The sequence below is a fragment of the Sturnus vulgaris genome, chromosome 4, assembly GCF_052056855.1.
Source record: "Sturnus vulgaris isolate bStuVul1 chromosome 4, bStuVul1.hap1, whole genome shotgun sequence".
Taxonomy (NCBI): domain Eukaryota; kingdom Metazoa; phylum Chordata; class Aves; order Passeriformes; family Sturnidae; genus Sturnus; species Sturnus vulgaris.
This window is the reverse complement of record NC_142246.1, coordinates 62,604,968-62,620,847: the sequence shown is the minus strand read 5'-3', so window position 1 is coordinate 62,620,847 and position 15,880 is coordinate 62,604,968. Positions and strand designations below refer to the sequence as shown.

The window sequence follows — 15,880 nt, the reverse complement described above, 5'->3', positions numbered from 1 at the left end:
AGCTGAGAAACCACCTTCCCTAAAGTAAAAATGTATATGTTGTAGAGGTCACCTGATAAAGTTTTCTTCAACACACAATTGTTGTTTCACTGGACTTGGGAATTATTTTAACAATCGTTTTACCTGCTTTGAGTTTTAATTCAGCTCCTGTTATTTATAAATACTCTGGCTAGTGTAAGGGAAAGGTAGCAGTGTCTCTGTTGACTTCAAATAATTTTTAAAAAGTGTATGCCAGATAAAAGCAAGCATGCACACATAGTACTGCAGGTTTTAAAAGGCCCTTTGAAATAAATAACTTTGCAGATCTTAACCTGCTTAAATAAAAATACTCTAAACTTTATAGATGGTTTAAACTGAATAATTGAACATAGTATATTTAACTGTAGGTGAATTAAAGTTGTCTCTGTAACATTAACTTTTTTCATTTCCTGTCTCCCTGCTATTTGCACTTAATTTCCTTTCCTTATCAAAGACCAAATACAGGGGAAAGCAAGAGAAAAATGCCAGAGTTGGATTGCTAAGGAGTTGTACAACTCCATAAATCTTAAAATCAGCAGAACTGTGAAGATACCAAGCATTTTGCTGCAACACAATTTACCTGGTCAAATTCTATGGCACTGCAGACATCTAAGCAGAGCTCTCAGCATTTCCTCCTCAGTTTTAACTCAGATTCTTGAAGCACTGCTTAGCTGACTGCACCTCTGGAACATTTGAAATACTTGTAATGGATCATGCAATGCTCCAACATCATGCATAGTTTTCAGAGGATAGCTGTTAACAGCAGGGTGAAAAAGGGAACTTGCAAGAAAATATCAGGATTATAAAATTGTGGTTTAAAAATAGATTTGCCAGAAAGCTGTGGTGTGGTGAAAGAGAACACACAAAATAGTCCAGTCACTATGATCAGTATCTGCTGTTCTTCTGTTGTGAGCTCATAAGCTTACTTGATTTGGAATTTATAGTTGCGGAATATCACAATAAAATCAGCAGGATGTGGGTGGAGAAGTGTTAAATATTCACACTGAGCACTCAGTTTAGGTGCTCCAAACTGTCCTTGGGACTTGAACCTTTCTCCATGGACTTAGGTGAAAGTGTAAACCAAATCAGTTTAATCTATGACTGTAGTCCTGATGAAAATAATCTTTCTGCTGATCTTTCCTCTCCCTTTTGCTGGGTATTCCCCATCTCCCTTGTGCTGGCACAGGTTTCATTCAGCCATGGCCCAGAACAGGTGTAATTAAAAATTGGCTTGCACTTATTTTCCCTAAGTTAGTTTTCATCTGGACCAGTTTATTTTCTTTAGATTACTGCAGAATCATACAGAGAGTTGATGGGAATAAACAGACAGAGGCAGGAGTCAACATTCAGGGTCAGTTTAGTTTATGCTGAGTGAAAGTGGCTCGGGCCTTCAAGTCTTTAATGAAGTTACCTAATTAACTTTAATTCTGTATATTGTGTGAAGGTATTCATGACTGTTAATGTTGTTTTATTGAAAGTGCTGAGTGTCTTAGCAGGGTGTTATTCAACCACGTGCAAAGTTTTAAAATGTGTTAGAATTTGCTTTTTGTATGTGTGTGTAGTCTCTTCTTTCTTAGAGGTTTGTTTTATTTATTTACAAATGTAGTAATTCTCTTTGTCAGCCACCACATGCTGGGAAGTTGCTGTCTGTGTTAAAACACATGCCTCAGAAGTATGGACCTGATGCCTTCTTCAACTTTCCAGGAAAAAGCGCTGCAGTATGTAGATATTTTACATTTCTTGTTTGTTTGTTCATTGTTCTATTAAGGCCCTTGGTTATTTTCATTTGTGGTGTTCTTTGTCTCATCTGCCATTGTCATAGAGTTTTAACCAATTTTTTCTCTGCCTGACAGCTACACCAGTGCCTGAATAAATTGTGTTTATAAAAGATGTACAATATCACTAAAGAAGGACAAATACTATTTCATAAAGAATGGATACAAATTAGGCTGCGTTTTTGTATTTTGTTGGGGTTTTTTTTCAGACTGGTTCAGTTAAATCTTGTTGCAAGGAGAATATACCTGCATTTCACTCTAGATATGTATGAGAAATCTTTGAGAAAGCATTGATCCTAGACATTTATAGGCTGAATAATAGTGGGAAGTATTAAATTTAGCAATAATTAGTCTTTGTAATTGTTCCTGTGACTCATTTCTAAGTTTTGTGGTGTTCACTTGAAAAAGAATTTGAAACTAAATAGGCAGTTGGAAAACCCTGTGCAGAATCTTCTGATGGAATTCAAGTATGTCAACACTTTTGCTTCAACAATTGTAGAATGAAAAATTATGTTCAAAATTTCATGCTTAATTCAGAATAAGATTTGAATAAGTTTTATGAGATGACTCTTTTCAGTTTTCTCTACATAAACTCATTAGCTTTCTGCTTTGGTGGCTTGAGATTGAGTTTCACCAACGTGATGACATAATGAATTGTTTTTTTGAATGAAAACTTGGGAGACTGAAAAATGCAGACTACTAGAAAAGTGCTCCTGCAGTTTTATCACATGCCACAGAACTTTGCAATAGACAGACATGTTTGTGTTTGTTTTGGTTATTCATGGTTTTCTGTTTAACTTCTGGATTGTATTTAACTTCTGTTAATTATGTTGAATGCTTGAACCATATTTTATGATAGTGGGGTGCCTCAGTAACCTTTAGGTAGGTATTTTTATATATATTTAAATTAAGAAATGTAAGAAATTAAGTATTTACCATAATTACTCTTTGATCCATTTTAAGTTTAGTCAAGTGATAGTGCTACCAGTTCCCAAGAGCTGGGTGCAAAGACATGAGAACTGGTTAGTTAGCTGGTATGCAGAAGAATTTACTGCATTTTCTGCAGACAGGAGTAGCTGAATGGAGCATGGGAACATAATAACAAGTCTGGAGACACTTGATCAATACCAATGAATAAAAAAAGAAACATCAAAGAACTCATTTGGGTGGCATCTTTGATCAGAATTTATGGCAATCTTAACTGAAATGTGTGTTGTGAATCAGGGCTGCACACCAGCAGAAAGTTAATAGTAATGTTAAAAAACCCCAACCAACTGAAAACCTCCAAAAAATAAACCCCAGCTGTTTGAAACAAAGGATTCTACCACACAATTTGTAACTCAAGGGCTTTGCACTAAAAACACAATATTTGATATGACAAGTTTGCCTGGTGGAGGCTGTATTGTGTTTCTTTTGAGGAAGTTTGTAATTCTGTGTTATTCTCACTGGAAGCCTACAAAGATATGACTTTCAGGAGAAAAAATAATTTATTAAGTGAAATGTTGCTAGCTTTCCCTTCATGATCAGTTATTTGCCCGAATACCAACACTGTGTGAAAATGGAACTGATTATTCTGTCAGGTTACCATAAAACAAAACCAATCTGAATTTGCATTTTGAGAAGTTGTTATTCCATAGGGCTTTCACTAAAGCTATGTAATTTTGAAGCATAAGTTAGTATGAATAATCTTTTTTGAGGTATAAAGGTCAGTTTTTAAATACTTAGGTTAATCAAATATTGTAACAATCAAGTACAAAGACAAGAAGTTAGGCCAGATTTTTTTTCTTTAGTAAAGAGGAACTGTATACATTTGCAGTGTGTCGCTGTTTATCAGCATATATTTGTAGAATGTATCTTAAGCTGCACACTTTTACTTTTGTATTTATCTTTCTACATGATTAACTTCTTGCTTTCTTCAGGCTATTGCCTTACCTCCTATAGCCAAGTGGCCATACCAGAATGGATTTACTTTCCACACTTGGCTAAGAATGGATCCTGTAAATAATATTAATGTGGATAAGGATAAGCCTTATTTATATTGGTGAGTATTATGTAAAGCTGATATTGCTGAAGTTCAGTTTCTGTTAATTGTTCAATGATTTCTGCATCCATCTGTGTTTGTGCTGATTTTGTTTTGATTTTTCAGTTTTCGAACAAACAAAGGACTTGGTTATTCCGCTCACTTTGTTGGAGGCTGCTTGATTGTAACGTCCATAAAATCGAAGGGAAAAGGTTTCCAGCACTGTGTAAAATTTGATTTCAAGCCACAAAAGGTGAGTATAAATAATAAAATCTTTCAAACATGTTTCATGAGTCTAAAATTGTAGCCTGGGAGTCTGTGTTGTGGCTGTTGATTAATCTCATCTTTCTGTAGAAAAACAGTTACACTGGAATGAGCAAAACAAATACGTGTTCTGAATTCTTATTTCTTTTTAATTTTGCAACTAAAACATGAAATTATTTTGTTACTGGTGTTCAAGGCTGACTTGCCTATTAAGTAGTGTTATGTGATGTTGAATGTTCCCTTTTTTACTTAGATATCCTAGTAATGTTTCTGGAACAACTGGTGTAAACTTCTTGTGGGAGAACAGGCCTCCTCAGGAATTCCTTATCAGTAATCCCTCGCTGTAAATATGGATTCTGTTTGTGATAATTTGACATGCACAGCCTTTGAGAGGCTTTAGTCTGGAGCCATCCTTGCTCTTTGGAATGGCATTTGTAGTAGTCCATCATGCTAAGAGTAACCCAGTTTAGAACTTATATACACAGTGGTTTCAGTGTAAATTTGGTTCAGCATTGTCATAAAGATTTTTGGAGTTATAGGCCATAAATAGCTTTTAAGCTCCTGTGTGAAGAAAATGGCATATTATCCTTTGACATAGCAATGCAAGAAAACTCACCAGTGACTTATTAATCTTTTCTACTTAAAATACATCTTTCAGTCTTAATTTAATTCACATAAAGAGTTGAATTTGTTCTTCCAAGCCCCACTTGAATGCTTAAGCTACTCCCAAGTGCTTATAGAGTTATATCAATTGTTTTTTTTTATTGTTTAGTGGTACATGGTGACTATAGTGCACATCTATAACCGCTGGAAGAACAGCGAGCTCCGGTGTTACGTGAACGGGGAACTGGCGTCGTATGGGGAAATAACGTGGTTTGTCAACACCAGTGATGTGAGTAATCCCTGCACACTCATGTCTGTAGCTGATCATCTTTGATGGATAGATGTTCTTTGCCATTTTCTTCATCAACCTCCCCCATTTTATGCATTTAAAAAAAAGCCGTTGAAATGAAAATGACAATTTTTGGTAGAAGAATAAATTTCATCTCAGAACTTTATATTTGTTTCTGCTGAGGCTCTCAAGTACTTGTGTATGTAAAAATATTCCCTGATGAAATGCATATTTTTTGCATGATTTGCTTGTGTAGCATGGATTAAACCCTGTTACTGGGTTCTGTTTTCTGTTTTCAGACATTTGACAAATGTTTCCTGGGTTCTTCAGAAACAGCAGATGCCAATCGAGTGTTTTGTGGGCAGATGACATCTGTTTACCTTTTCAGTGAGGCTCTCAATGCTGCTCAGATCTTTGCCATTTATCAGCTTGGCCTGGGATATAAGGTATCTTAGAGTTGACTTTGCTAAGTTGAATTCTGCTAAGGCTCTTTATGGTAGGTATTAAGGATGTTGTGACACCTCTGTGTCTTAAAAAAATGATCGTGTAATATTTTTATTAAACTCTTCCATATTTCTTCTGTAAGCCTATGTATGGCCTTACAAGCTACAAGTAAGCATTAGTTCAGTTTCTTGATTTCTTATAAAACAAAAAGAATGGTGCTCCTGTTTGCTTCTCAAAATTCCCATCTTGGACATTGGGAGAGGAAGAACACAACTGTTATCTCTGACTGGGTTCACTTTTTCATTGAGGCTGAAAACTTTAGATCAGTTGTGATGTATTTGTTTTTGAAATGTGGCTTTATAGTTGCTTGTGCTAGTGGGATTTTTTTTAATGTGTGAAGTCAGTGCTGAGGATTAGTTTTGTTGCAGTGATTTATTGTTTGTTTTGTCATAGCCTGAGGGGCACTAATTGAAGGCTGTTATTCCCCAGCAGCTGTACAAACATACGCTAAAAAAGATGATTCCTTTTCTATCTGCTCCTCAATTATTAGTTCCTTCTGAGTGAACATTGCTGACAGTCCTGCTGGTTCCAGGCTGATGTGGTTTTTTTACATTACCCACCATCCTGGCAATGACACTCTTTTGGGGCTAAAAGAATTCTGCCATTTTAATGCTGTAAAATTGACTTTTAGTCTTATGAGTCTTTGCTTCTTATGAGAACCTTTCTTTGTGAAATACTTCTTGATGAAAGAAGCAATATTTTAATCATTTTTTTGCAATAGTTGTTCTGATCTGTATCTTCAATGTGCTTAATATATTTTTTCTCCTTTCCATCCTCAATCCTGCTTCCTAATCCAGGGAACATTCAAGTTCAAGGCAGAAAGTGATCTCTTCCTTGATGAACATCACAAATTGTTGCTGTATGATGGCAAGCTCTCCAGTGCTATTGCTTTTATGTACAATCCAAGGGCTACAGATGCACAGCTGTGTCTAGAGTCATCCCCTAAGGATAACCCTTCTATTTTTGTTCATTCACCACATGCCCTCATGCTGCAGGTAAATCAACATTTTCATTGATTTGGAGGATATAAATGATTCCTGTTTGAAAACCTAAAATCCAGTTTTATATGGATTTTGATATGGAATTTTGTGTAGGTTGGGGCTTTTTGGGTTGGGCCTGCCTCTGTTTCTGGAACTAAAGAGGATGCAGAAGAATCCTAAAAAAACGTTTATTCTGTGAATAAATACAAAGGCTGTGTTAGCTTTGAAAAAAAAAAAAAAATCCTCCTTCCTCATGTCTGACATGTTCATTCTACAGATGTTTCCTATCTCTCATCCTTTGGCCTGTTGAGATGAAATCCTTTTCTTCCCTGTGCTTTGAATGCTACCTTCTGTATATTCACCTGAGGATCTGCACTGGAGATCTATATCTAAAAGTATCTGTATCTAAAGCAGTAGGTCAGGCATACTGGGCATTTAGTGTGACTGTGGTAGCCAGTTTGTTCTTCTTGCTGTTTCCTTTTATTTGGTAATGATACAATTTTTATATTGAAGAGATTAAAAGCTATTTTAATGAATTTTTTATCAGTTTCTGAAGGAGGTTTCAATATTTCTTGTTTGTCCTTTGTCAGGATGTGAAAGCAGTCTTGACACACTCAATCCAAAGTGCCCTGCACTCCATTGGAGGAGTGCAGGTGCTTTTCCCTCTCTTTGCACAGTTGGACTATAGGCAATATTCCTCAGACCACATTGACACAACTGTTTGGTGAGTGCATGTACTTGCAGTATCCTAGACTTTGTTTCTTTGAAGTAAAGGAAATTACCTATTGCTTTATCAAATGGCAGAGTCGTTTGCATTGTCTTGTGCAGCAAAGAATTATGTCTAACAACAAAAGGGTTACAGGCAGGACCTAAAGTGATGTACTTGTTTGCACCAAGTGTTCTCTGAAAGCTCACAGAGATACTCATACTTTATACTTGACAATTTTCTTATATGGTTATCTCAGAGACTAGAATTTCAAGTTAGAAAAGCATTAATAAAATAAAGAAGTTTTTTGAAGCAAGCATTCAAAATTTAATCTTGCTTTTTGTTTTAAAATTCTGATTTACGTAACAGAACGTTTACATAACATGTATCTCTGGGTTGTGTGGTGGGAGTGTTAATTTGCAGATACTTTGTCTTGTTGTAACCCTTTAACATGTTTTTGTTTACTAAACCATGTTTTCCAGTTCTACTTTACTGGCATTCATCATGGAGTTGTTGAAGAACTCTATTGCTATGCAAGAACAGATGCTTTCCTGTAAAGGCTTCCTTGTGATAGGGCACAGCCTAGAAAAGGTAAAGTAAATCTTCCTTGATGTCTTGCATTCATGTTGAATTTTTTTTTTTTTGTGTTAAATACTTTTCCTGGGCTGTTGCAAGGCTCTCCCTAAGCAGATCTTCTTTTGCAGTCTTCCAAAGCCCACGTTACCAGAGCTGTGCTAGAACTTTGCCTTGCCTTCTCAAAATACCTAAGCAATTTACAAAATGGGGTGCCCCTGCTGAAGCAGCTGTGTGATCATGTTCTCCTGAATCCTGCAATATGGATTCATATCCCAGCACAGGTAAAATTGCTTATTCTTATGAATAAGGTATCTTATGGTGTTATGATTTGAGTGTCCAGCTAAGCCTTGACTTCAAAGAATTATGGGTTCCAGCTCTGCAACAGAAATCATCCAGGAATTGTCTTCAGCCTCTGCTTTGTGCATATGGTTGTCAAGTTTTGCAGATTCCCAGGGTTTTCTGGGAGTTGGGAAACTTGCAGTGTTCTGCAAAACAGAGTTGTGACTTTTCACCCAGACTGGAAAGGAAGTTTGGGTGGGTTAAGTTGGGAAAAACTCAGCAATTTTTTAAGAGGATATTATCTTGGTTGTCAGATTTTAAGTCTTGATATAAATTGAAAGTGAGTACTTTTGTTTTTGGTGAATCTCTGTTCTCTAACTGAACAACTTTGATCAAAACTTGCTAGCTGAAACCTTCTTATCAGCACTGTACAGTTTCAGAAATGCAATGAAAATTTTCATCAGTTTGCAGAGGTTTTAAGACTAAGCTATGCAGAGAAAACCTATTTCAGACATTTTGATAGATGAAGCGTAAGAATTCAGTTGTCTGACGTGCTGCAATTCAGGTGTGATGATTTTTGTTTTCCTGACTGATGGTGTAGGTTCAGCTGACCCTGTACACTTACCTGTCTACCGAGTTCATTGCCACTGTTAACATTTATGGAGCAATCCGGCGGGTTGGGACAGTTCTTTTGGTCATGCACACTCTCAAGTATTATTACTGGGTGGTGAACCCTCAGGATCGCAGTGGGATAACTCCCAAGGGCATAGGTATGTACCTATATATATTGATTTTTATTCTCACAGTCTGATGTTTGTTTTAAAAAAGTTTTGTATGCAATATTTAGAATAGAACCATCAGTTCTTCAGAAATAATTGCACTTCAGGTGATGTGCTTTTGTCCTTGAAAGATTTTTTTTTTCCACAACCTATAGGAAACTTTTTTTTGGAAGTCATATCCTCTGTCATCAGACACCTATGTGAACTGATACTAGACAGAAATAGTCAGAGAAATGGTAGGATGTTGGAACTGTAGAGTTGTGCCTGGAAGTATGGTCTTTCTCTAATTTTTGGGATTTCAGAGAGAAGCAGGTGATGGGAGAGAGCTAAACGTACTAGGAGTGAGTGCTCCCTAGATGTGTCTGCATTCCTGCCATCAACTTCTCAAAATGACCAGCCCTTCCTGTTAGAGGGCTGTAAGGATTTTTTGGTTGTATTTTTCATCCTTTAAGAAGCAAAGCATGTGTGTTTTCTCCTTTCTTTTTAGTCTCTTGTGGATTTACTTAGTTTTGTAACTCATTTATTGAGCCTGAGGCAAATGAATGAGTAGGATAGTCTTAGTAATGCAGTTTAATGGCTTATTTTGACTGGGCTGAAAATAGCTGTTCTTAAACCAAGTATGCCTGTGGGCCTATACTTTATAAAACCAGTCTCATATGATCACTTTCATTCTCTATGTGGTTTGCTTTTCTGTGATGATTAAGATCATGAGAACTGTGACCCTACAGGCAAATGTAAAAACTATCCCCCAAAATGTATTTGCAACAGTTCATTTGCTTTCTGTACCAAGGCTTTTACTTCACTTTGACACTTGGTTGCACCTGTTTTTTTAACCTTGGCTCTCCTGGGAACTACTCAGTGTTTGAGTATTTAAAATGATTCTTTGAAAGTCGGCTTTATGCAGAGATGGCAGAAGCCAGTCCTTTTTGACTCTGAATTAACAAATTAAGTCATGTCTTTCAAGGTACTCTTTATACATAGCATTGTAAAATTGATTTTTATGTGTTCTAGCCAGTGTATAATAATGGCATGTAGCTCTTCCTTTGAGCTTTGGCTGAACTTTTAAAAACTCTGTAAACTGCAAAAATTTGGAATTCTGATATAAAGTTCATGTATCAGTCTTACTCCTTGCATAAGGTTGGTTCATAGCACTAGAAGGAAAAATTAAAATTATTGGAATTTAGAAGAAGCCTTAGTGGAACCTCACTGATCAGACATTTTGCTAATAAAAAGTGATAAAACACAGTAGTTTTGTTGTCTGAAATAAAGGGTGGGAAGACAAAGAATTGTTCTTTCTTCACTCAGAAAATGCCTTTTATTTTTCTTTTTTGTGAAAATGCAGACTATGCTAATAATAACTGTTAATCTGTATTTTATGTATCTACTTTTTTTTCTGTAGATGGTCCACGGCCTACTCAGAAGGAGATTTTATCCCTGCGAGCGTTTTTGTTGATGTTCATTAAACAGCTGGTGATGAAGGTAGGATAGCTTTAAATTCTGGTAGGATATTTGAGTTTCCTTTCATAAGAAATGCCTGACATGCTTTAAATATGTTAAATTTTGTGATAGTAAATTAACAGAAGAGCCATGTAAGGTGCTTCTTTTTGTTGTGGCTCCTGCCACTGACAGCAATGCTAGAGATGCATTTTTTTCCCCCTTTTAAGCTGTTTTTATCAGAAGTGAAGCTGTTCTTAGCTTAGAAATGTTTACCTTGGGGAAATATGTATTTAATTTCTTGGGTGTTTTTTTTTTTTTTTTTTTAACATGAGCAGTGTCAGCTACATCATAAGTGCTTAAAGACTAAAGAGAAACATTTGATATTGTATGCTGTGGGTGAGTGGGACCGAGGAGGATAAGACAGACTGTATCAATAAGTTTCACAACTGTTTCATGGACATTAGGGGAATACTGGAATTCAGCAGCTTTGTTGCTTTTAGACTCTTCATGACCTTTTCCTAAGTTTTTGGTCTGTCTGTGTAAGCCCTGCTCAACAATAAAAAAAACATCTCTGCTATCAACACTGTTTCCATCACAAATCCAAACCATAGCTGTGTGCTGGCTCCTGTAAATAAATTTTACCACAACAATAAATAGAACATCCATTGAAAAGGTTGAGGTTGATCTTTTGGCAAGTTTTCTCTTTGTACATAGTGGTGCAAAATCTTTTTGGGAAATGAAAGACTTACTTAAAAAAATTAAAACCCTGGAAGTGGAGAAGTCTACTCTCATTTTGTTCTTAGAAGCTGTTGGTTTTTATTTTATTTTCACAAAAAATACCTCAAGGCGTATTGCTGGCATAGGTGCCATAAATGACAGATTTCTTCCAAGTTGATAGCAACTGAAGATGGGCTTCTCTAGTGGAAAAAAAGAAGCAAACATAGATATGGGTATATCTAAGAGGCTTGTAATTAAACTTGCAGATCTGCTTTTGAGTCCTTTATGCTGCCTCGATTTAATTCTTCTGTTAACAAGAAGCTCTCAGTTGAAATTGACTGCATCAATTAACATGTATTTCTCTAACAATTTCACATACTATATTGCTGCTTATCTTGTTTTTATACCTTTGTTGAAGTTACCTTAAAACACTTTTATGGCATTCAGTGGGTGCTTTTGGGGTCAGGGAAGAAGGCACCTTGCAACTATCAAGCTATTACAGGATCAAGTGAAAGCAAATTTCTTGTCTAATACTTGCTTTGTGATAAAAATGTTTCTTGTAACAATGTTTTTTTTAGAAACAGCATTCTATACTTGAAAGGTGATACTTAAAACCTGTTTGTTTTTAAAGGACTATGGAATAAAAGAAGACGAATTGCAGGCTATCCTCAATTACCTGCTTACTATACATGAGGTAAATTTTAATTTGGGGGATGTGTTGATGAAGAATGGCATACTAGTGCTGTTTGTGACCACCAGATGTTTGAATAATTTCAAATATAGCCTTTATGCCACAAGATGGCTCTGCAGAGGAAGTAGCAACATTGTCCAATTCTTTAGAGTAGTGTGCTGATATGCCAATATTTTTGCAGTGATTTAAGCACTATGTTCAATGTTAGATTGAAGTTCATTAAGCCAGTAAGTTAAAATGGTTTCTTATGTTGTTCTACAAACCAATTTACCAAGCAGAAAAACAGATGGTGAGACTGACTTTAAAAAAAAGTCAAAACCTTGTTTTAGGCTGCCTAAGTAATATTTTTTGTTTTGTTTTTCCTCTCCTCTTTATTTTGCTTCTTAAATAAAGCAATAAAATTGAAAACATGCATTAAAAAAATAAAGATGTATGTTAATGGCATCTAAGAAGCATATAAACTTAATTGGGAGAAAATGTTGGTTACCACTGATACATCTGCATCTTCATATTTTAGCACCAGGAAAAGGCACTTTATGCCAGATGCAACATCAAAGACAAGGGAAATGGGGACATAAATCTAACTGATCTCATCTCTGTAAGGGTGCTTGAAATGGGTAAAATAAGGAATTAATTGAACTTCATTTCAAGCAGTATAGATTTTTTTTTTTTAAATTTTGCTTACACCCAAATTTTATTCTCTGTGCTGGTTACTACTACTTGGTAGAACCATAGTCAAGAGATTGTACTTTATGTGGAGAAGTAAAAACTAAGACTCCTGGTAACATCTAAGAGTGAACTAAAATAGCAGGAGCTTTATATAGACTTCAGATGAGGATGTGATGTTTTAACAATCTTACCAATTTGCATACTCAAGTGTAAAAGATTCATGAATGTTGAATCCCACAATCTAACTATGAATTCAGAAAAACATCAACAAAAAGTAAAATTTAGCTTTGTCATACGGCTAAATAATGATAGTGTCTGTAATATCAGGTGAACAGAATTCAGGAGGATCTAAAACTATGATTCTAATAAAATATTGGAGTATTTGTTCAAAAGTGTTGGACAGTGTTTTATTTGTGGGCTCTTTTTGTTTGAAAATAAACTTTCATTTTAATACTACAGAGTATGGGAAAATAGTTGTATTTTGTTATTTCTTAGGTTATTTTTAGTTACAATGAACTTGGAAAAATTAATGAATTGTAGCTTAGAGTGCTTTAGACTAAAAGTATGGAAAACTTCACTAAGCAGCTTGACTTGCCCATTTAAAATATTGTCTGTGGCAGGTGGTAGTATTTTTTTCCTCATGGTTTGAACATTTCTGAGTGGAAACTTTTCATTAAACAGTACCCTGTGCCCCAGAAAATGTGCAGCAGTTTATTTGTAGCTCCTGTGCAGGAAGGGATTGGGAACTACACATGCAAACAGAGGAACATATGGGTGGAAGGAAGTAACATAGCCTAAATTTCCATTGCCTGTCAAATCCTTACATCCCAGACACTGATATACCATTTTTCACCCTGAACAATTAAGTTTTTTTTTTTAATGTTTTCTCCTGCACTTGCCTTCTAGAGCTATAGCTCCTGGCCAAACTGATTTGGTTCTTAGTTTATTGTTAATCTCCACATAGTTTTGAAATATTTTGTAGTGGTTCTTTTAGCCACAACAGTGTTCTAGTGTATGTGTTGTGAATTCAAATTTGTAACTTTTGTCCAACAGGATGACAATCTAATGGATGTCTTGCAGTTGCTGGTTGCTCTGATGTCAGAGCATCCTGGTTCTATGATCCCTGCATTTGATCAGAGGAATGGATTACAGTAAGTTTGAATCTTCTAGGTGGGAAAAAGGAGGTAGTGTTTTGACCATGCTGTTGCTTTCAAGAATTCCCATGAAATCAGAACGGTTCTCATCAGTGTGTGTGTGTGTGTTGCACTCATAGACTCCTCATCTTGGAAGATTTTTGGGTCCAGGTGTTCATTTTGACAAGAGGTGCTGTTGGATTTATTATCAATGAGGTGTTTTTTTTAATGTTTCCAAGCTGTCAGTCACACTTAAACGGGGAGTGATCCATTTCAGTCTGTGCATTGATGTCTTCATCTGCTGGTGCTGATGGCCCCCCATTCTTACAGATGTTTTACAACTGGAAGGGGGCTGACAAAAATTGATTCAGATGTCTTCTGATCCTTGTTAGTTTTCTTCCCTTTTTTTTTTTTTCCTCTGGGACTTTTCCAGAAAAACTATTTATTTAAAAGTAGGACTTTGTGCTATGCACTGTTTGCAATCTTTTTCCCAACAAATTGAAAAATAGTGTTTTACACTATTGTGAGAGAAAAGCAGGGGAAGTAGTGAATTCTACTTGTACAAGCAGAAAATCTGTAAGGTATGACTCTGATTTTGTCCTGTGGCTCTCAGAGGGTGGTCACAGTATTGAACTTTTCTAATTTAACAGGAACCTGCCTAAACATAGTGAGGAAAAATATTGGTACTGGCAAACAAATGTAAGAAGAATTCCTAGAAGGAAATGGGGAATAGTAATTTTCTCACTGTGTGAAGGCAGAGTCTTTCATTTCATACATTTAGTTACACCTACTGGTTAACCCCTGTTTATACATATATTTTTTCCAGTTGCCCTTTCTCAAGAGACTGTATTCAGGCATGTTTGTAATTGCTTTCTCCCCTTTTAGTGCTAGACTGATTTTTACTTTTTACCCATTTTCATCAGATTTGATTTTGTTGTATGGTAATGTATTACGTATGGGAAACTAATAAAAACCTCTAAATAATAAAGTATTTGAATGTCAGGTTGGGTCTCCAATGCAGTACATTTGGTTTTATTTAGCAACTAGCAGTAGGTACTTTCTTTTTTGTTAACAAGTATATGAGCAAGTTAGCATGAATAGTGAGTCCACAGCAAGAAGTCACTTTGTTTTCCTGTCTCATTTGTTACACTTCTTGCTCCAGTATTGTCTTCAGTCAATAGGTTGTTTGTGTGGTTCTTGATACATCTACTTTTTGCACTTAAGGCAGGATATTATTAAAATTCAAAAATAATTTTCCAAAGCTTTATAAATATTTGAAGTTCTCTTAAAAAGGTTAAAGTAACCAATCTAGTGAGGGGGAAAAAATGGAAATGCTTTTCCCCTATACAGTTAGGAAACCCTGATAGTGTTCTGTAAAGAAAAGCAGAGAAATGGATTGCTTGAATGACCAGTGCATCATAGGTTTGCTTCTTTGTTTCCTTCTGTAGTTTCTGTGGTTGCAGCATTCTCTGGGGTAAATTATTAGTTATGCAACTGGTTTTTAATCTCCCTTAGGTTTTACCTTTAATTCTGGTATAGAACTTTTTTTTTTTTTTTTGGTCTTAGTTGAGGTGTCCTGAGAATTACGTTTGGGTAAATAAAAGTACATAACTATTGATGAGGACTCAGTTATGTATAGATAAGGCCTAAAAACTTGAAGTCCTTTGAGCTCTTTAGAATTTGCAGATCTAAAATGCTCTGTTGTAACATGGAATAGTTTTGGAAAGGCTCACCAAAATTGTTTAAATGAGATAGGTTTTTTTCCTTCCCCCTAGTGAAATGATCCAAATTTCTTCAAAAATTGTATCATATCGTATTTATGGTAAAGGATAAATACTGTTCCTTATCTTCCAATATGATTTCATGCAACATTTCATGTTCGTGGAACATTTGGAAATTAGTATTTTCTTTTTTCAAAGAGAGCTTAGTAGATTAGTTAAATGTAGATAAGTTAAATCATATTTCACAGATTTGAAGATCTGTTGAATACTATGATCCACAGTCCAACTATAATCAGATAGTGATGTAGCCCTAAGAACTTGACTGTCTAAAAAATAAGTGATGAAAGAAATTGGATGTGACTGATAAATACATTTAGATGTCTTAATTTTTTTATGAGAGGTTTACAAGGACCAAAACCTTGCATTTGTTATTCTTCACATTGACAGAAGACCAATGTGTTTTCTCCACTTAGGGTTGTCTACAAGCTTTTAGCATCACAGAGTGAAGGCATCAGGGTGCAAGCTCTGAAAGTGATGGGATATTTCTTAAAGCATCTTGCTCCAAAGTAAGTACTGATTTGGGTCTTAAAACTAAACTTCCCAAGAAAGGAAGGAGAGGTAGGTTGTGACACAGACATTCTATATGTTATTTTGGGTATAAATAATTGGATGTATATGCACACATTTGTGTGTAAAGGGGAAAAAGCTATACTGGAGGT

General features: G+C 35.6%; 1 protein-coding gene across 5 annotated transcripts in view; it reads left to right on the top strand.

Moving 5' to 3' along the window:
- LRBA (LPS responsive beige-like anchor protein) overlaps positions 1 to 15,880 on the top strand; it is a 361,227-nt gene that overhangs the window by 39,769 nt on the left and 305,578 nt on the right. For all 5 annotated transcript variants that reach the window (XM_088164094.1, XM_014878944.2, XM_088164093.1 and 2 more), the window contains exons 4-17: positions 1,641 to 1,736; positions 3,713 to 3,834; positions 3,940 to 4,066; positions 4,850 to 4,969; positions 5,269 to 5,415; positions 6,271 to 6,468; positions 7,044 to 7,177; positions 7,642 to 7,750; positions 7,864 to 8,016; positions 8,616 to 8,784; positions 10,193 to 10,272; positions 11,579 to 11,641; positions 13,361 to 13,458; positions 15,635 to 15,727. In XM_088164094.1, the coding sequence (XP_088020220.1) occupies positions 1,641 to 1,736; positions 3,713 to 3,834; positions 3,940 to 4,066; positions 4,850 to 4,969; positions 5,269 to 5,415; positions 6,271 to 6,468; positions 7,044 to 7,177; positions 7,642 to 7,750; positions 7,864 to 8,016; positions 8,616 to 8,784; positions 10,193 to 10,272; positions 11,579 to 11,641; positions 13,361 to 13,458; positions 15,635 to 15,727 (1,709 nt within the window). The remainder of the gene's footprint in view (positions 1 to 1,640; positions 1,737 to 3,712; positions 3,835 to 3,939; positions 4,067 to 4,849; positions 4,970 to 5,268; positions 5,416 to 6,270; positions 6,469 to 7,043; positions 7,178 to 7,641; positions 7,751 to 7,863; positions 8,017 to 8,615; positions 8,785 to 10,192; positions 10,273 to 11,578; positions 11,642 to 13,360; positions 13,459 to 15,634; positions 15,728 to 15,880) is intronic.